At 39.5% G+C, this 21,829-nt stretch overlaps 1 protein-coding gene across 6 annotated transcripts in view; it reads left to right on the top strand.

Moving 5' to 3' along the window:
• SH2D1B (SH2 domain containing 1B) overlaps positions 1-19,564 on the top strand; it is a 37,196-nt gene extending 17,632 nt beyond the window's left edge. The window contains exons 2-5 of one of the 6 annotated variants that reach the window (XM_027099203.1): positions 10,291-10,354; positions 12,633-12,798; positions 14,487-14,559; positions 19,514-19,564. In XM_027099203.1, coding sequence (XP_026955004.1) covers positions 10,291-10,354; positions 12,633-12,798; positions 14,487-14,524 — 268 coding nt within the window. In that variant the 3' untranslated portion in view covers positions 14,525-14,559; positions 19,514-19,564. Of the gene's footprint in view, positions 1-10,290; positions 10,355-12,632; positions 12,799-14,486; positions 14,560-14,767; positions 16,903-17,644; positions 17,906-18,106; positions 19,239-19,513 lie in introns of those variants that run through there. The other 5 variants (XM_027099206.1, XM_027099204.1, XM_027099205.1 and 2 more) reach the window with 5 other exon arrangements.
• Positions 19,565-21,829: the final 2,265 nt, after the last annotated feature.

Raw genomic sequence — 21,829 nt, 5'->3', positions numbered from 1 at the left:
TCTTTGAAGAAATGTTTATTTAGGTCTTCTGCCCATTTTTGGATTGGGTTGTTTGTTTTTTTCATATTGAGCTGCATGAGCTGCTTGTATATTTTGGAGATTAATCCTTTGTCAGTTGCTTCATTTGCAAATATTTTCTCCCATTCTGAGGGATGTCTTTTCATCTTGTTTATGGTTTCCTTTGCTATGCAAAACTTTTAAGTTTCACTAGGTCACATTTGTTAGTTTTCGTTTTTATTTCCATTTCTCTAGGAGGTGGGTCAAAAAGGATCTTGCTGTGATTTATGTCATAGAGTGTTCTGCCTATGTTTTCCTCTAAGAGTTTGATAGTGTCTGGCCTTACATTTAGGTCTTTAATCCATTTGGAGTCTATTTTTTTTTTCTTTTTTTTGCCATACACAGGCCTCTCACTGTTGTGGCCTCTCCCATTGTGGAGCACAGGCTCCGGACACGGAGGCTCAGGGGCCATGGCTCATGGACCCAGCCACTCTGTGGCATGTGGGATCCTCCTGGACCGGGGCACGAACCCATTTCCCCTGCATCGGCAGGCGGACTCTCAACCACTGTGCCACCAGGGAAGCCCTGGAGTCTATTTTTGTATACAATGTTAGGGAATGTTCTAATTTCATTCTTTTACATGTAGCTGTCCAGTTTTCCCAGCACAAATTACTGAAGAGGCTGTCTTTTCTCCATTGTATATTCTTGCCCCCTTTATCAAAGAAAAGGTGACCATATGTATGTAGTTTTATCTCTGGGTTTTCTAGCCTGTTCCATTGATCTATATTTGTATTTTTGTGCCAGTACCATACTGCCTTGATTACTGTAGCTTTGTAGTATAGTCTGAAGTCACGGAGTCCGATTCCTCCAGCTCCATTTTTCTTTCTCTAGATTGCTTTCGCTATTCAGGGTCTTTTGTGTTTCCATACAAATTGTGAAATTTTTTGTTCTAGTTCTGTGAAAAATGCCATTGGTAGTTTGATAGGGATTGCATTGAATCTGTAGATTGCATTGGGTAGTAGAGTCATTTTCACAATGTTGATTCTTCCAATCCAAGAACATGGTATATCTCTCCATTTGTATTATCTTTAATTTCTTTCGTCAGTGTCTCATAGTTTTCTGCATACAGGGCTTTTTTCTCCTTAGGTAGGTTTATTCGTAGGTATTTTATGCTTTTTGTTGCAATAGTAAATGGGATTGTTTCCTTAATTTCTCTTTCTGGTATTTTGTTGTTAATGTATAGGAATGCAAGAGATTTCTGTGCATTAATTTTGTCTCCTGCTACTTCACCAAATTCATTGATTAGCTCTAGTAGTTTTCTGGTAGCATCTTTAGGATTCTCTATGTATAGTATCATGCCATCTGCAAACAGTGACAGTTTTACTTCTTCTTTTCTGATTTGGATTCCTTTTACTTCTTTTTCTTCTCTGATTGCTGTGGCTAAAACTTCCAAAACTATGTTGAATAACAGCAGTGAGAGTGAGCAACCTTGTCTTGTTCTTGATCTTAGAGGAAATGGTTTCTCTTTTTCACCATTGAGAACAATGTTGGCTGTGGGTCTGTCATATATGGCCTTTATGATGTTGAGGTAGGTTCCCTTTATGCCCATTTTCTGGAGAGTGTTTACTATAAATTGGTGTTGAAATTTGTCAAAAGCTTTTTCTGCATCTATTGAGATGATCATATGCTTTTTATCCTTCAATTTGTTGATATGGTGTATCATATTGATTGATTTGCGTATATTGAAGAATCCTTGCATCCCTGAGATAAATCCCACTTGATCATGGTATATAATCCTTTTAATGTGCTGTTGGCTTCTGCTTGCTATTATTTTGTTGAGGATTTTTGCATCTATTTTCATCAATGCTGATAGTTTTCTTTTTTTGTGACATCTTTGTCTGGTTTTGGTATCAGGGTGATGGTGGCCTCATAGAATGAGTTTGGGAGTGTTCCTCCCTCTGCTATAAATTGGAAGAGTTTGAGAAGGATAGGTGTTAGCTCTTCTCTATATGTTTGATAGAATTCACCTGTGAAGTTATCTGGTCCTGGGCTTTTGTTTGTTTGAAGATTTTTAATCACAGTTTCAATTTCAGTGCTTGTGATTGGTCTGTTGATATTTTCTATTTCTTCCTGGTTCAGTCTCAGAACACTGTGCTTTTCTAAGAATTTGTCCATTTCTTCCAGGTTGCCCATTTTATTGGCATAGAGTTGCTTGTAGTAATCTCTCATGATCCTTTGTATTTCTGCAGTGTCAGTTGTTACTTCTTTTTCATTTCTAATTCTGTTGATGAGTCTTCTCCCTTTTCTTCTTGATGAGTCTGACTAATGGATTATCAATTTTGTTTATCTTCTCAAAGAACCAGCTTTTAGTTTTATTGATCTTTGCTATTGTGCCCTTCATTCCTTTTTCATTTATTTCTGATCTGATCTTTATGATTTCTTTCCTTCTGCTAACTTTGGGGGTTTTTTTGTTGTTGTTCTTTCTCTAATTGCTTTAGGTGTAAGGCTAGGTTGTTTATTTGAGATTTTTCTTGTTTCTTAAGTTACGATTGTATTGCTATAAACTTCCCTCTTAGAACTGCTTTTGCTGCATCCCATAGGTTTTGGGTCATTGTGTTTTCATTGTCTGTTTCTAGGTATTTTTTAAATTTTCTCTTTGATTTCTTCAGTGATCTCTTGATAAAAATATGCTCTTATTTAGTAGCGTACTGTTTAGCCTCCGTATGTTTGTATTTTTTACCTGTAATTGATATCTAGTCTCATAGTGTTGTGGTCGGAAAAGATACTTGATACGATTTCAATTTTCTTAAATTTACCAAGGCTTGATTTGTGACCCAAGATATGATCTATCCTGGAGAATGTTCCATGAGCACTTGAGAAGAAAGTGTATTCTGTTGTTTTGGATGGAATGTCCTATAAATATCTATTAAGTATATCTTGTCCAATGTGTCATTTAAAGCTTGTGTTTCCGTATTTATTTTCATTTTGGATGATTTGTCCATTGGTGAAATTGGGGTGTTAAAGTCCCCCACTAACTGTATTACTGTTGATTTCCCCTTTTATGGCTGTTAGCATTTGCCTTATGTACTGAGGCACCCCTATGCTGAGTGCATAAATATTTACAATTGTTATATATTCTTCTTGAATTGATCCCTTGATCATTATGTAGTGTCCTTCTTTGTCTCTTGTAGTAATCTTTATTTAAAGTCTATTTTGTCTGATATGAGAATTGCTACTCCAGCTTTCTTTTGATTTCCAATGGCATGGAATATCTTTTTTCATCCCCTCATTTTCAGTCTGTATGTGTCCCTAAGTCTGAAGTGGGTCTCTTGTAGACAGCATATATATGGGGCTTGTTTCTGTATCCTTTCAGCCAGTCTATGTCCTTTGGTTGGAGCATTTAATCCATTCACATTTAGGTAATTATCGATATGTACATTCCTATTACCATTTTCATAATTGTTTTAGGTTTGTTTTCATAGGTCTTTTCCTTCTCTTGTGTTTCCTGCCTAGAGAAATTCCTCTAACATTTGATGCAACCTGGTCTGGTGGTGCTGGATTCTCTTAACTTTTGCTTGTTAGTAAAGGTTTTAGTTTCTCCGTTGAATCTGAATGAGATCCTGCTGGGTAGAGTAATCTTGGTTGTAGGTTTTTCTCCTTCATCACTCTAAATATGTTCTGCCACTCCCTTCTGGCTTGCAGTTTCTGCTGAAAGATCAGCTGTTAACTTTATGGGGATTCCCTTGTATGTTATTTGTTGCTTTTCCCTTGCTGCTTTTAATATCTTTTCTTTGTATTTAATTTTTGATAGTTTGATTAATATGTGTCTTGGCGTTTTTCTCCTTGGATTTATCCTGTATGGGACTCTCTGCGCTTCCTGTACTTGATTGACTGTCCCATGTTAGGGAGGTTTTCAACTATAATCTCTTTAAATATTTTCTCAGATGCTTTCCTTCTCTCTTCTTCTTCTGAGACCCCTGTAATTTGAATGTTTGTACATTTAATGCAGTCCAAGAGGTCTCTGAGACTGTCCTCAATTCTTTTCATTCTTTTTTTTCTTTATTCTGCCTTGTGGTAGTTATTTTCAGTATTTTATCTTCCAGGTCACTTATCTGTTCTTCTTCCTCAGTTATTCTGTTATTCGTTCCTTCTAGAGAATTTTTAATTTCATTTGTTGTGTTGTTCATCACTGTTTGTTTGATCTTTAGTTCTGCCATGTCCTTGTTAAACATTTCTTGCATTTTGTCTATTCTATTTCCAAGATTTTGGATCATCTTTATTATCATTACTCTGAATTCTTTTTCAGGTAGACTGCCTATTTCCTCTTCATTTGTTTGGTCTGGTGGGTTTTTACCTTGCTCCTTCATCTGCTGCATATTTCTCTGTCTTCTCATTTTGTTTAACTTACTGTGTTTAGGGTCTCCATTTCTCAGGCTGCATGTTCGTAATTCCTGTTGTTTTGGTGTCTGCCCCCAGTGGGTGAGGTTGGTTCAGTGGGTTGTGTAGGCTTCCTGGTGGAGGGGACTGGTACCTGTGTTCTGGTGGGTGGGGCTGGATCTTGTCTTTCTGGTGGGCAGGGCCACATCCAGTGGTGTGTTTTGGGTTGTCTGTGAAGTTAGTATGATTTTAGGCAGCCTCTCTGCCAATGGGTGGGGCTGCGTTCCTGTCCTGCTAGTTGTTTGGCATGGGAAGTCCAGCACTGGAGCTTGCTGGCCATTAGGTGGAGCTGGGTGTTAACATTGAGACGGAGATTTCTGGGACAGCTCTCGCCGATGGGCAGGAGGTCTCTGGTGGCCCAGTCCTGAACTTGGCTCTCCCACCTCAGAGGCTCAGGCCTGACACCAGGCCAGAGCACCAAGACCCTGTCAGCCACATGGCTCAGAAGAGAGAGAAAAAAAGAAGGAAAATTAATAATAAATTTAAAAATTATTAAAATAAAAATTTTTTTAAATAATAATTTTTAAAAAAGAAAAGAGCAACCAAACCAATAAACAAATCCACCAACAATAACAAGCGCTAAAAACTATACTAAGATAAACATAAAGATCAGAAACAAATCAGTTGCAGACAGCAAACCCCAAACCCCACACTTTCTTCCAAAGTCCACCGCCTCAATTTTGGGACGATTCATTGTCTATTCATGTATTCCACAGATACCAGGTACATCAAATTGATTGTGGGGATTTAATCCGCTGCTCCAGAGGCTGCATGGAAAAATTTTCCTTTCTCATCTTTGTTCGCATAGCTCCTGGGGTTCAGCTTTGGTTTTAGCCCCACCTCCGCATGTAGGTTACCCTTAGGCATCTGTTCCCACCCAGAGAGTACAGGGTTAAAGCAGAGGCTGATTAGGGGGCTCTTGCTCACTCAGGCTGGGGGGAGGGAGGGGTACGGTAGTTACTATTGGAATGTGGGGCGAGCCTGCGGTGGCAGAGGCTGGTGTGACATTGCAACAGCCTGAGGCACACCATGTGTTCTCCCGGGGAACCAGTCCCTGGATCACAGAACTCTGGCAGTGGTTTGTTGCTCAGGCTCCTGGGGGGGGTATGGATAGTGACCTGTGCTTGCACACAGGCTTCTTGGTGGCTGCAGCAGCAGCCTTAGCATTTCATTCCTGTCTCTGGGGTCCGAGCTGATAGCTTCAGCTCACACCCGTCTCTGGAGCTCATTTAGGTGGTGCTCTGCATCCCCTCTCCTCATGCACCCCGAAACAATGGTCTCTTGGCTCTTAGGCAGGTCCACACTTTTTCCCAGACTCTCTCCTGGCTAGCTGTGGCACACTAGCCCCCTTCAGGCTGTGTTCATGCAGCCAACCCCAGCCCTCTCCCTGGGATCTCACCTCTGAAGCCTGAGCCTCAGCTCGCAGCCCCCGCCCACCCCAGCAGGTAAGCAGAAAAGCCTCTCAGGCTGGTGAGTGCTGGTTGGCTCTGATCCTCTGTGAGGGAAGCTCTCCGCTTTGCCCTCTGCACTCCTGTTGCTTTGCTCTCCTCTGTGGCTCTGAAGCTTCCCCCCGCCGCCCATCCCCTGTCTCCACCAGTGAAGGGGCTTCCTATTATGTGGAAACTTTTCCTACTTCACAGCTCCCTCCCATCCTTATTCCTTTATCTCTGTTTTTTCTTTTTTCTTTTGCCCTACCCAAGTATGTGGGGATTTTCTTGCCTTTTGGGAAGTCGGAGGTCTTCTGCCAGCGTTCAGTAGGTGTTCTGTAGGAGCTGTTCCACATGTAGATGTATTTTTGTTATATTTGTGGGGAGGAAGGTGATATCCACATCTTACTCCTCCGCCATCTTGAAGGTCCCCTGGCTATCTATTTTACATTTGGTAGTGTATATATGTCAATGCTACTCTCACTTCGCCCCAACTTCCCTTCCCCGCTCCCCGCGTCCTCAAGTCCATTCTCTATGTCTGCATCTTTATTCCTGCCCTGCCACTAGGTTCATCAGTACTGTTTTTTTTTAGATTCCATATACATGAGTTAGCATACAGTACTTGTTTTTCTCTTTCTGACTTACTTCACTCTCACTATCTTGATTATAGCTTTATAAGAAGACATAAGACTTGTTAAGACAGAAGCACCGCACTGAGTGCACACACACACACACACACACACACACACACACACACACACACACCAGGTTTTTCTTTTTCAAAATTGACTAGACCAGATATTTATGCAGAGGAGTGACATGATCTGACTCACAGTTTTTAAAAGGAGCACCCTGGCTGTTTTGTAAAGAATAATAATGACATCAGAGAGAGAGGAAAAATTGCTAGAATTATGTCCTTGAATAGATGAAAGCAGATGGCAACCAGTGGAAATAAGAGGGATTAGCTTTGCAGAGCAGCATGCAAAGTTCAACCACGGTAATAAAGGCAGAGTCTATGCATGTAGATGCTATTATGCTATTAGGGTGATGGGAATCTGGAGATTCTCTTCTGATTGTTTTAATCTTTTTGGTGAAATCATCAGTTAAGAATGAGACGTTGAAGGTTTAAGAAGAAAGGAAATGGTGTAGAATCATTGTTGAGGAGAATAGGAAAATCAATGGTCACCTGGAGGCATTAAGAGCCTACTTGAGGTTTGTGGTCATTTAAAGAGAGAACAGTGGGCTTCCCTGGTGGCGCAGTGGTTGAGAATCTGCCTGCTAATGCAGGGGACATGGGTTCGAGCCCTGGTCTGGGAAGATCCCACATGCCGCGGAGCAACTGGGCCCGTGAGCCACAACTACTGAGCCTGCGCGTCTGGAGCCTGTGCTCTGCAACGGGAGAGGCCATGACAGTGAGAGGCCTGCGCACCGCGATGAAGAGTGGCCCCCGCTCGCCACAACTAGAGAAAGCCGTTGTGCAGAAGCGAAGACCCAACACAGACAAAAATTAAATAAATTAAAAAAAATTTAAAAAAAAAAAAAAGAGAGAACAGTGAACGTGGCTGTCTCCCAGCCACATACAGCTGTAGAGATTTGGGCTTAATCAGGATTCTGCTAATTAAGGAAATAAAGTGAAAGATGATAAAGGAGTTGAAGGGAGTGATTGTAATGGTTGACAAGCAATCTAAACTGGGTAAAGAAGGGAGTGAAGACACATGAGTGAGAACACTGAAAAGTGGTAGGATCAATGGATTGGAAAGTCTATGGGGTCAAGGGAATGTTGGGGAAGGGATCTGGAAAGACGGGAAGCAGGAGAAAGAGAGTGGGATGCATGAAATTCACATTATGAGAGGGTTGCCCATATTGGCAATTACAAGGTCAAAGTTATGAGTGGGGCTGGCTTCGTGGCATGCAACCTTATGCAGCCACCAAAGGCCCTACACTCAGAGGGCCCTGCACTTGGTTTACTGTTCTGCTGTCACCATCTCAAAATTCCTAGTAATTTTTTAAGAGGGGTGTTAAATTTTCATTTTTTCTATGGGCCCCACAAATTATGTAGCCAGTCCTGGTTATGAACATGGGAGTGAGAAGGCGATGTAGGTGGAAGACAAGATTATTGAAGGAGAGGAATTAGAGGAACTGAGAAATTGGGATGTTAAAGGATAATCTACATGTGAATTGAAATTGCCAACAATTTAGTCAGGAATAGTACTGAAGACAGTGACAGTGAGCTAGGAGCTAAATCCTGGAGAAACGAGTCGCAGTAACACAGAGCTGAGGAGCTGTCAGCATAGTGACATCTTGATTGGGTAGGAGGTGATATAATCTACATGAAGCTCAAAGCTGAGGGTTTGGAGACAGGAGACAACATTGAAGAGCTGCAAAAGCAAGAACACGGGCCTCCCCTCCAGGCCCGCAGTGAGGAGAGAGCAGCAGCCTTTTAGTGGGGTCCCGGGGAAGCAGTGTCCGTGAGACAGAGCCAGGTTTCCCTTAGAGTGAGAAGGTGACAGGGATGATTAGAGAATAGGTTGAAGACATAGGAGACTTTGATGATGGCAAACCTTGAGTGCTAGAGAACACAAGGAAGGATTTCAGGAGCTGGGGAGAAGACACAATACAGGCTGTACAGAGCCTTGTAGGATTAGAAAACAGGAGAAAAGATATCCTGAGAGACTGGGCTTTTTGCAATGACTAACAAACAGGGATAAAGGGCATGATGAGATTAGCCCAGTGGATTCCAGGCAGAGGGTAGAGACAAGACTGTGAGTGTTGGGGGATAAAGAGGGGCTCCCTCGTCACCGTGGTGACAGGGGCCGAAGGCCCAGGGGAAACATGGTCTTTATAACTGCCTTGAGTGTAAATGCACACTGAAAAATCATGTATCTTTTAAAAGTTTTATAAGTGGCATCTATAAAATAATAATTAGAATAGGAGGCATTACAATAAGTCTTTATGTCGACCCAATAATATTGCAATTGTATAAAGTGGATACTAATCTCACTGCTCTGTAATCTCTTACAGCATTTTTGGGGGTAAACATTCCAAAATAAATGCATATAGGTATCACAAGTTCAGTAAATCAATTTCTTGTAAAGCATCACTGCAATGTGGCTTATTTCATTAAAAATACTTTGCAAAGAATAAGACTATATTTGAGCAATGTCAGTCTTTCTAACTTGAGGTATGTGGCTTTTGGATTAATTAATATAGAACCTCCATTTGTTTTATTCTTTCAAACTCCTCTAGTAAAGATTTTCTTAGGCTGATAATACAACAATGTAATTAAACATAAAGTCATTTATTTAAGAATTTAACTTAGGCTATATGATAGTTGAGTTTCAAGAAACCATGTGAGCAACCAAAAGCAATGTATGGACCTTGTTTGGATCCCGATTTGAATAATACTTCTGTGAAAAGACACTTGTGAGACCTCTTCCCAGACTGTGGAATACTTTAATTTGTCACATATAGACAAGGATTCATGTGAAACCTTTTTGTTGCTTGTCATGTGATTTAAAGACACCCACTAGCTTCTTCTGGCCTCAGGAAACCCCACAAAAAGGATTGGGATTTGAAGTCCATTGTCAAAGCCACCAGACGATCAGCAATGACGTCTCCTGTACCTTAAAGCTATAGCTATCTGCCTTCCCAATTCAGTCAAAAGATGGGTCATCTGATTCTTTGGCATGGGTGCAAGTGAAGGGGTGAGGAGTGATCAGTCAGATAATTTGAACTTCATGTCAATGTTTTTTATCCTCATTTTTTACATTTTAATATTTCTTTGGAATCAGAACATAGTTAACAGTTGATAGAGACATTTAATGTATGCATTTTTCTCCTCAAAAGCTACTACTAAATTGACTGTATCCTACAATTGATGACATCTTGGAATTGAGGAAATATGGTAATGTATGCTATTTCCTGTTTTGGAAATTGCTCAATTGAGTCTGTTATCTAAATTCTAGTTAGATTACTTACCCAGTGGCTCCTGTTCCAGTGAGGAAAAAGAGCACAATACATCACTTCCTTGCACAAAATTCCCAACCTTCTCTATTTTAGTTACATTAACTATCTCTAATGAGGTCAATGACCTGTCACTTAATAAACAACACAGGAATGGCTTGATGGTGTTTTGTATGTTGTATCAACTTAGGGCTAAGTGAAAAAACTAGAGAGAAATACCAAGACAATGGAAACTGTAAAATTTCTCTCCTTATTCTCTTTGCTACAGCCCAGACTTCCACCATAGAATAAAGGTCTCCATTTTAAAACCTCTCTTTCAAATTCCCACAGATGAGAAGGTCTGAAAATGATCAGTTTCTTTTTGGGATCCAAGATTGACAAAGCCATTGCACACAAAATACAGTGGTAGATATTACCTGGATTTGCATATAAGAACATTGTGATTCACACAGTCATCTTTCCACAGGTTTAAAAAGTTGGTCTACACATACCGAATCTTCAAAGAGAAACATGGGTATTACAATATACAGGTAAGAACATACAAGAACTCCTATAACAAAAACAACACAAGCTGGGGGGAGTAAAACCTGAGAACATCTCTTGAACCTGAGATGCCATGAAGAGGCATTCTAAACAGGGAAGCACTGCGGAGAGTTAGAATCAGATCAGTAGTTTACCTTGTCTTTCTTTCAGAGAAATAGGAATGCACTAGAGTTGGGTTCCATTTTCAAGAAAAACAAGGCTGTTGTTCAAAAGTGTAGAGGCACAAAGTTCCTCCAGGGGTCAAATATACCAACCTGAACTCCATATAAGACTACCGTCAAATTATAAGACTAAACAACGAACAGGATGAGTGGAAAGGGAAGGTGGGGAGAGGTCCGAATGTTTAAGAAGTCGACATTCGGGGACACCATAGCTGTATGAAAATGCAAAGGGGAGCATCAGTCAACTGGCAATTTAGGGATTTCTTTAATGCTTCTGGTTTACTGAGAGCTAAGCAGAAAAACCTTTTTTTTTTTTTTTTTAAGTTACTTCTCTGGTAGGAAATAGAGTATAATAAATGTCATTGAATCTTTAATTACTAACATAGACTCCTGAACTAATCTTTCTGAAACACTTGCATAAATGTTAAGCAGACTTTTTTACTGCAGGATTTCTCAGAATCTTTAATATGCTAAAGTTCACTGTGACTGTCTGAAAGAGATTAGAATATACAATGATCCCCAGACACACACACACACACACACACACACACACACACACATATATGTAATTTTTCTTTTGCCACAAAGGACATTATTGAGGCAATTGACAAAATCTGCATCAGGTCTGTAGATTAGTAATAGTATTGCATCAAGATTAATTTCCTCATAGGGAGGGTTGGAGGGAGACACAAAAGGGAGGAGATATGGGGATATATGTATATGTATAGTTGCTTCACTTTGTTATAAAGCAGAAACTAGCACACCATTGTAAAGGAATTATACTCTAATAAAGATGTTTAAAAAAAAGTTCCCTATAATGGCCATTGATATTCTAAACTGTCTTTGGTCAGGTCTGTTCATTTAGTTAGAAATGTACCTGAAAAAAAAAAAACGATTAATTTCCTCATTTTAGTGTGGATATGTAATGTTCTTGCTTTTTAGGAAATATGAAGTATTTAGGGTCAAAGGGATATCATGTCAGCAACTTACTCTCATAATTTTTTTTAAAAAAGAATACATATATGTATACATATATACACACACATATATATTTAGAAAGAGAGAGAATGAAAGGCAAATAAAATTTTAACATTTGGGGTATGGGTGAAGGTTATATATGGAAATTTAAAAAATATTTTTGCAGCTTTGAAAGCAACCTATTTTAAAACATTTATTTCTTTGTTGTGCATATTTTGGGAAATTCTGGATAATTCCTTAATACCCCATTTTGTCTCTTGTCTGAACAAAACAGAGAGGCATCCAAGTCGGTTATAACAGACACAGAGGGGCATTTCATTGACACAGAGGGGCATTTCATACAGCAGCTCTGTATCAGGGCCTGTGCTGGATGCTACCTTGGGCTGAAGTGACAGCCTTTCGTAGAGCCCTCTTCCATGTCAGCCTGCATCTCTGTCATGGAGGTTAACTACACCCCAGGTCACAGATCCTTCCTGTCACCACTCCTCTGTAGACCAACACTGTGGTCCTAAGAGAACCACAGTGATCATTAAGAAAATCAAATACATAAGAGCCAAGGAAGCTCTTGTGTTTTAAAATTATTTCTATAAGATTATATTAGAAAATTGTACTTGGTTTGTAGGTGGTAAAGAGAAAACAACTATTCACAATTTACCTGAGTCATGTTGACATTCCCATTTTCAATTTAAATCGGGACTTTTTGTCTTGTTTTGCTCTCCTGGAGAGTCTGAATTCATCAAGTATGTAAGTTGCATATTTTGCATTTCCCATCAGAAGTCCTCCCGTATTAGTCCCCCTCACTCTGACATAAGCTCTTAGATGGGTACCCTCCACAGTGTACCTACAAGAACTGTCCCCAAATTGCCAAGAATGGGGGCTCATTCGATACTGCAGACTGAGGTGGGGACCTTTGATTGTTCATCTTCTTTATTCAGAGTAGCTCAAGTCAGAATTCCATTTTAAAAAGGAGGGTTTCTGGTTATTGCGTATGGTGTGAGCTCCCACACAAGTGTCGGCCACCTGTTTTCAATTCACCGCTCAGCGGCAGCCCTGAAAACCACTGTTTTGAGAAGTGTCATCTTTCACACACAATTGCACAATGATGAGTGATCTTGCATTTTTGCAGACCGTGGAAGGCGCTCAAAGACAGACCTTTCCAAACCTAGAGGAACTGATCTCCAAGTTTGAAAAACCAAATCAAGGGCTGGTGGTTCACCTTTTAAGGCCAATAAAGAGAACCTGTCCCTCCCTGAGATGGAGAAGATCGAAGATACAGCTGGATGGTATTTATGGGAAAAAAACGTTCACACGGGTGCCAGACAGGAACCTTAGTCCCATTTCCACCACTGGGCTACTTTGCAGAACTGATACAGATAATTGCCCCTTTCTAGGATGTTAGCTTTAAAAAGCTTCATCCTATGAAGAGCACTTTCCATTTTGTTGGGAAGTGGTGACTTCGAGCTCCTGGAGGTGGCAAACACATAGAGCTCTCTGTGCTTGGACAGCCCGGGGAGGAAGAGTGGCCCCTGAACATTCTCCAAGAGCTGACTTCAGACTCATTCTGTGACCTTGTGCAAACAACACAGGTTTGGGAATAGATGGCCAACAAGCAGAATTTTCAAATGAGAAAATTGCTTCAACCCTCTCCCCAAGCCTCATCCTGTTACATTTTGCTCCATATTTGCTAAGCATTCATTTATATAGTGTTAGGGGAATACTTATTTCAGATACACCCCAAAAGTTATTAAGCCATGGTGGAAAAGGAGAGATGGTCCGTAAATCTGAGTGAGGAGAATCCAGATCATATCCCAAGCAGCTACTCTTGCTTACATCCCTGCAAGTCTGCTCTCAGAAGAGAATCTAGCATCTGTCAGTTACAACGTAGTTCGAATTTAACTCAGACTTCCTGAGACATTTACAGTTTAACCCTGTCTTCTCAAGGTGGGATGTGTGGTGATAGCCCCATGAAAGGGATTTCAGTCATCAGTGGGTAGGTGATGGGGATGGGACCAGAAGTGCTAGCTAGGGAGAAGGGCGGAGGACAGAGAGTTCTGGGGAGCCTGCAATCACCCCACACCCATTGTACTCTGTCTATAGCAAAGTTTCCCTTTAGACTGCCAGAGCAAACTTCTCACCTCCCCAACAAGACTAAGCGTGCCTTTTTAATTATGGAAAAAGAAAAACCCAAAACCCTCCTCTACCATTTTCTCTGTCCCCCTTCCCCCACATAGAGGAGTGTGCACCCAGAGAAGAAGCGACCCATGCACCCGCTTCCTATAGGTTCAGCTGCAGCTGTAGTCCCACGGCCATTTTCTACCATAACTTATAGAGTTTGAAGGTGTGGTTCCTGTTCCCAACTAGGTTTTAAAACATGGTTCGGTCTTCCCTGAACCCTCCACAGCACGTAGAAGAATAAAATGGGGCAGAGTAGAAGCCCAGGGATGTACCTGTGCTGCAGTCCTCAGGCAAACCCAGATGGGTTGCTCAGGATGCTTGGGGTGGCGGTAGTATTTGTCTCAGCGATGATAAAATAACCACAAATTCCAACAGGAATTCGTCCCCAAGAACTGGGTGAGAGTCTCGCCGTACCAGTTGTCCATGCTTGGCCAGCCTTGGCAGAGCAAGCTCCCAAATCCTCAGCTCCCGAAGTGGGAACTTCCTCCCATTAGCTCATCTTCTTCCTCCCTTTCCCTTGGCCTCCTTAGAACAAGCCTTAGGTGTTCTCACTCTGAGGAAGGCGCAGGTGTTCTGCTGGTGAGTGGAGGCATCTGGTCCTGGAAACTCTGATGTTCGACTTATAAACAGACCCCCTCTTTTGCCAGGAGAGCTCCCTGTGGTACCCCAGCCCTTGAAGGTGTCACTTTGATGTGGCATCAGATCGCCCTCTGCCTGGGGAGAAGTCTTTCCCTTGACTGGTGTGGGTCAGTGTGACTCCTGGGTGTTGAGCCTCATGGCTGGTCTTCTGCTTTTTTTTCCCCAGAGAACAGTAACAGCGATTATGTGGCTGTCTTGCCTTGAAGATAAGGAGACTGGACAAAGCACTTATAGAAGAGGTGGGCTGATAGCTCTCACCAGTGACCCTGCTTCTCCTGCAGGTGTAGGTCTGTAAGGCCAAACTCTAGCGGACAATTTAGACTCTCCTGGTGTGAGTGACTGTCCACCAGTCTCAGAGAAATCACTCCCCCTGCCCCGCCTCCCGTGCATATACCTTGAGCAGCTTCGAAACTCCTTTTCCCCTCTCACTCTTCTTTCTTGCAATAGGACAGCCTGAACCTATTCTCCTTGACTTGTTAAAGGTGCCACCACTACATCACAGTTGACGTCCCCCTTTCACCCACGTGACCAGAGGGGAGAGAAGAGAGAGCGCTGGCTGCTAGTTAGGAGCCTGAGTTCCAGTCCTGGCTCTGTGACTGCAGACCAACCTCTTCCTCTTTCTCTGTTTCTTCATCTATAAAACAAGTGGCTAAGCAGAAGGGTACACAATGCCCCAGCAGAGTTAAGACCTGATCAGTGTGGAATGTACCAAATTCTATGCCCATTCTATCACCCATCTTCAAACCGTAGTGATTCATTTCACCCCACTAGCCTTACCTTTTAAAGTTATTAAAGAGAGGAACTTAGATCTCTAGGAAACACGAGCAGACATTGTGGCTGGAACCCCAAAGCACGAGCCGTTCTGACTTTTGGGTCACAGCAAACCATAGTAGAGAAGAAGTGCACTGTAGCCATATTCAGAGAGCTGAGGGGGCCAAATCCTTCTGGTTGGTTCGGTAAAGGACACCACAGCAAACCTGCTCTCCAGGGTCCTGGGTCTTTGATCCTTTCTGCATGGTACAAAGAAGCATGTTCCAGTTTTCAGAGCCTGCAGCAAGCCTTGGCACAGAAAATATATTCAGTGACTATTTCTTAAATAAATGACTGAATAAATCAATATACATAAAATGTGGCCACTTATTCTGGATAGCAGAGATTTGTTTGAACTTTATACATTTCAAAATCCAGTAGAACATGACTATTAATTCAAGACCTTTCAGTTATAACTCTCATGGAAGTGATCTCCTTTTTTCTGAGCATCTATGCGTAGCACCTTACACGATGCTTGGTCCCAGTGGGTTTTCAGCATAGTTTTCAAACGAGCAAGCCACATTTAATAGCTAATGTGGATGTCATGCTATAGTTCCCTGAAATTTAGAAGAGCCTGAACAGGTCATATGAAGAACAGCTGAAAGTTCTGAGTATGTGGGCCTGGATGAGGGAAAACTTAAACTAAAGCAGTCGTTTCAAGGGTTTGAAGTGCTGTTCTGTGAAAGAGCCTGAAGATTCACTGGGTACAATGCCAGACAGCGGAACTCAGACCAATGGCTGGGTGTTTATAGGAGGGCAGTTTTAGCCAAATATAAGAAAGAACTCTGAACCCACTGGAGCTATCCTACATTCAAACAGTCCTCCCTCCGCTGTGGTCCAAGTGACTTAGGCATGGAGAGTAATCACATTCCTTTGTTCATAACTCATTACCACCATCAAACCATACAAGACTCTTGTTTTATTTCATTTTTCTTCCCTTCATCCCTAATTCCCATTTCAATGGAACCAGCTCTGTACTATTTGATACATGCCCTTGGTACGTATGAACCCTTGTAGAATATACAGAATTGGTTGTGACTCTATACATCTTTTATATTTACCTGCATGATATGGTGCTATTGCTCCAATTCTGTTATTACTTTTTTTCACTCAATAGTATGTTTAGTTCTATTCCATATTGTTGAGTGTACATCCAACCCAGTGCCTCTAACTGATGCATGGTATTCCACAGCGTGCATCCACCACATTTTTCTTCCCTCTAGAGATAGAGATATCTAAGTTGGTTCCAACTCCCTGCTATCAGGAACAACACTGTGATGAGCAAACTTGAGCAAGTCTCTCTATGCAAGTGTAAGAGACTTCCTCTGGATTATATGCGTGGGTCATAAAGTGTAATCAGATTTAATTATGATGTAATCAAGCCCATTAAGTGTTTTTTGCCTTATGCTTTGTGCTTTTTGATCCTTGTTTTACAAGCCCTTCCCCACTCCAAGATCGTGGAAAAAAAAATTATCCTACATTTTCTTCTACTGACTTTATACTTTTACACTCTGCAGTTAGGGTTTTAAAGATGGCAAGGACTTTTGCCTTTTTCACTGGCATATATCCAGTGTCTAGAAAAGTCCTTCACCCATAGTAGATGCTCAATAAATATTTATTGACTAAATGATTAATCTGGGGTTAACATTTGTTCATAGTGAGAGGTAAGAATCCAGCTTTGTATTTTTCCATATATATTTAAGTGGTTTTCTGATTTCAACCCGCTTAATAATTCATTTTCCCCCCTCTGACTTATGGCATCTCCTTTATATCACAACTGTTCTAATACTCTGGCTTTTAATTGTCTGGTAGGATAAGCACTCTCTCTTATGTTTTAAAACCAATTTAGCTGTTTGTGGACCTTGATTCCTCCACATACATTTTAGAATAAATAAGTTTCTCAAAACATCTTCCTGGAATTTTGTGTAAAGTTGCAATGAATTTGTACAGTAATTAGGGGAGAACTGATATTCTTGTGATGTTTTCCCATGCATAAACATGCTACATCTATTTTGTCAGGCCATCTTTTTTGGTCTTTAATGCAATCATAAGTTTTCATTACAGAAGTCTTGTATATTCTGTTAGTTTAATTGCTAACTATTTTTAGTTGTTATAAATTTAAGTCATATGTTTTATTACATTTCTTTTTTTCTTTTGATTTGAGGTTTCCCTTTAGTTTTTTTTAAATTGGGGTATAGTTGCTTTACAGTGTTGTGTTAGTTTCAGCTGTACAGCAAAGCAAATCAGCTATATGTATACATATAGCCCCTCTTTTTTGGATTTCCTTCCTATTTAGGTCACCACAGAGCATTGAGTAGAGTTCCCTGTAGACTATAGCAGTAGCAAACTGTTTATGCTCTGATTAGATCTACCGGTTTATCTGTTGATTCTATTGTAAATTAGATTGTAAATTCCATGTAAATGATTTTGTCAGCTATAAATGATAGAATTTTGTTCTCCTCCCTTTCATCAGTTATACATTTTATTTATTTTCTATGTTAATTGGTTGGCTAGGACCTCCGGTATACATTAAATACTAGCCATGAAGGTGGGCATTCTTATGTTATTCCCATATTATATGAAATGCTTAGAAATTTCCCCATTTAAGCACAATGTTTGTTGCAGCCTTTAAGAAGGCTATTTTAGTTTTTATCAGAAATGTTTTGAAATTTATTAAATGATTTGTTTCTGTATCTACTGAGATAGACACATTCCTTTAATCTTCATTCCATTATAGAGGTAAATTACATTAATTAAATTTCTAATATTATACCATCCTTGCATTGCTTAACTTGATCATGTTACATTATTTTTAATAGACTGTTGGATTCAGTAAGTTAGTATTTCATTTAAGATTTTTGCATTAAAACTCGTAAACCAAACAGAACTATAATTTGCTGAACCATGGTTATACTAACCAGATCGATATAAAGTGAATTAAGGAGTCCTTCTCTTTTTTCTATTTTTTTGCAGCAGGTTTGTAAGGTCAGGATTATCTGTTGCTTGAAAGCTCATTAATACTCTCTTGTAAAACTGAGTTTGAAGTTCTGGTGAAGAAGGAGAGGGTATCTTTTATTACTATTCAAATATCTTTTGTTTTTTTTTTTTTACAAAATTTAGAGAGTTTTATTAAGTGTCAGACACATGCATTATATCTCACACATGTTAAAATTTGTATTTGAACCCCAAATTTATTTTATTCAGAATTTCTCCCCCAGAGCTCTCATGTGAGCTATAGTTGGTCCCATAGGAAGAAGAACAACAATAAAGACTTTAATGGGGAAATCTATTTACAAATATATGTTTTTTAAAACAGAGTCTGATGAGAGGGAATTAAACATATAATTTTTATTACGACTGGTTGTTCAGCAAAAGAACTTGCTTATTACTCTCTTTAATGCATATTGGTTTATTCAATTATTTTGCCAAATTTGGTATTCTTTATTTTTCCAAGAATTTATCCATTTTGTCTAAGTTTTCTAAAGTATTAGCATATAGTTAATAATACTATTTTATTATTTTTATGAATATGTTGTGACAGTCATCATATCTCCTTCTTCACTCTGTATCTTATTTGCATCTTACTCTTTTTACTAATCAATTTTATGCATCTTAAATGGTCCTTTCAAAGTCAGCTTTTAGCTTTAATTTTTTTTGGTATTGTTTTTAGATTGCTATTCTCTATTTCATTGACTTTTATTCTCATTTTTGAGCTTATTTGGCTTATTTTCAATATTTATTGTTTTCTAATGTACTTAAAGCTATGAATTTATCTCATAGTACTACTTTAGCTGTACCCCACAAATGTTAACATGGTATTTATTGCTGTTCAGATCAAAGTATTTTTAATCCCTGTAAAAATGCCCTCTTCAATCCAAAGAGAATGTAATAGTTTGTAATTCTTTTCAAACATGTACAGTACTTTAGTTTTCACTTTAGTACAGATTCCAAACTATACAGCATTAAAGTTAGATAGATAGTTTGACTTAATGAGGCTTCCTTGATGACCTAGTATATGTGAACATCACATTTGTTTGGAAGAAATGGATTTTTCTACTGATTTTAAAGCTCACTTTCTTCACCACTGCCGCCAATGTATTCAAGATTATAGATCATGTAAACCAAACTTTTATATATTTTCTTATTTTTCATTTATTTGACCTATCAAAGAGAAATAAGTCTCTCATTTTAACCCAATATATAATAGAGTTTAGCTTTCTAATTACAATAGTTGTACAGATTTGTCTTCATAGTTCTGCCATTCTTGTTTTAACTATTTTGAGGTTATATTTTTAGGTGTGTATCTTTTTATAATTATTTCATCATCTTAATATCTTTCTTTTATGAAGGGTTTCTCTTTGTCTCATAAATTTATGCCTTTAGGAACTTCCCTGGTGGTGCAGTGGTTAAGAATCCACCTGCCAATGCAGGGGACACGGGTTCAAGCTCTGATCTGGGAAGATCTCACATCCCACAGAGCAACTAAACCTGTGCTCCACAACTACAGAGCCTGCGCTCTATAGCCCGCAAGCCACAACTATGGAAGCCCGCGTGCCTACAGCTCATGCTCTGCAACAAGAGAAGCCACTGTGATGAGAAGCCTGCTTACCGAAACGAAGAGTAGCCCCCATTCTCCGCAACTAGAGAAAGCCTGCGTGCAGCAATGAAGACCCAATGCAGCCATAAAATAAATTAATTTAAAAAATTAATTTATGCCTTTAATTTTATTTTATCATATTAAAATTGATATCCTGACTTTCTTTTTAAAATTTTATTATTTTTTTATACAGCAGCTTCTTATTTGTTATTGATTTTATACATATTAGTGTATATATGTCAATCCAATCACCCAATTCATCCCACCATCACCACCACCACTCTCCCCCCACCCCATTTTCCCACCTTGGTGTCCATACGTTTGTTCTCTACATCTGTGTCTCTATTTCTGCCTTGCAAACTTGTTCATCTGTACCATTTTCCTAGATTCCACATATATGTATTAATATATGATATTTGTTTTTCTCTTTCTGACTTACATCACTCTGTATGACAGTCTCTAGGTCCATCCACGTCTCTACAAATGACCCAATTTCATTCCTTTTTATGGCTGAGTACTATTCCATTGTATATATGTACAAAATCTTCTTTATCCATTCGTCTGTCGATGGGCGTTTACATTGCTTCCATGACCTGATTATTGTAAATAGTGCTGCAATGAACCCTGGTGTGCATGTGTCTTTTTGAATTATGGTTTTCTCCGGGTATATGCCCAGTAGTGGGATTGCTGGGTCATATGGTAATTCTATTTCCAGTTTTTTAAGGAACCTTCATACTGTTCTCCATAGTGGCTGTATCAATTTACATTCCTACCAATAGTGCAAGACGGCTCCCTTTTCTCCACACCTTCTCCAGCATTTTTTGTTTGTAGATTTTCGGATGATGCCCATTCTGAATGGTGTGAGGTGATACCTCATTGTACTTTTGATTTGCATTTCTCTAATAATTAGTGATGTTGAGCAGCTTTCATGCGCCTCTTGGCCATCTGTATGTCTTCTTTGGAGAAATGTCTATTTAGTTCTTCTGCCCATTTTTTGATTGGGTTGTTTGTTTTTTTAATATTGAGCTGCATGAGCGGTTTATATATTTTGGAGATTAATCCTTTGTCCATTGATTCATTTGCAAATATTTTCTCCCATTTTGAAGGTTGTCTTTTCGTCTTGTTTATAGTTTCCTTTGCTGTGCAAAAGCTTTTAAGGTTCACTAGGTCCCGTTTGTTTATTTTTATTTCCATTACTCTAGGAGGTGGGTCAAAAAAGATCTTGCTGTGCTTTATGTCAAAGAGTCTTCTTCCTATGTTTCCTCTAAGAGTTTTATAGTGTCTGATCTTACATTTAGGCCTTTAATCCATTTTGAGTCTATTTTTGTGTATGGTGTTAGGGACTGTTCTAATTTCATTCTTTTACATTTAGCTGTCCAGTTTTCCCAGCACCACTTACTGAAGAGACTGTCTTTTCTCCATTGTATATTCTTGTCTCCTTTGTCATAGACTAGTTGACCATAGGTGCGTGGCTTTATCTATGGGCTTTCTATCCTGTTCCATTGATCTATATATCTGTTTTTGTGTGAGTACCATATTGTCTTGATTACTGTAGCTTTCTAGTATAGTCTGAAGTCAAGGAGTCTGATTCCTCCAGCTTCATTTCTTTCCCTCAAGACTGCTTTGGCTATTTGGGGTCTTTTCTGTCTCCATACAAATTTTAAGATTTTTTTGTTCTAGTTCTGTAAAAAATGCCATTGGTAATTTGATAGGGATTGCATTGAATCTGTAGATTGTTTTGGGTAATATAGTCATTTTCACAACATTGATTCTTCCAATCCAAGAACATGGTATATCTCTCCATCTGTTTGTGTCATCTTTGATTTCTTTCATCAGTGTTTTATAGTTTTCTGAGTGCAGGTCTTTTACCTCCTTAGGTAGGTTTATTCCTAGTATTTCATTCTTTTTGTTGCAATGGTGAATGGGATTGTCTCCTTAATTTCTCTTTCTGATCTTTGGTTGTTAGTGTATAGGAATGCAAGAGATTAGCTGTGCATTAATTTTGTATCCTGCAACTTTACCAAATTCATTGATTAGCTCTAGTAGTTTTCTGGTGACATCTTTAGGATTATCTATGTATAGTATCATGTCATTTGCACATA

This window comes from Aethalodelphis obliquidens, unplaced genomic scaffold, assembly GCF_003676395.1.
Source record: "Aethalodelphis obliquidens isolate GAN/ISIS:26980383/991018 unplaced genomic scaffold, ASM367639v1 scaffold130, whole genome shotgun sequence".
Taxonomy (NCBI): Eukaryota; Metazoa; Chordata; class Mammalia; order Artiodactyla; family Delphinidae; genus Aethalodelphis; species Aethalodelphis obliquidens.
Note: the sequence above shows the minus strand (reverse complement) of the source record. Positions and strands in the feature narration are given on the sequence as shown.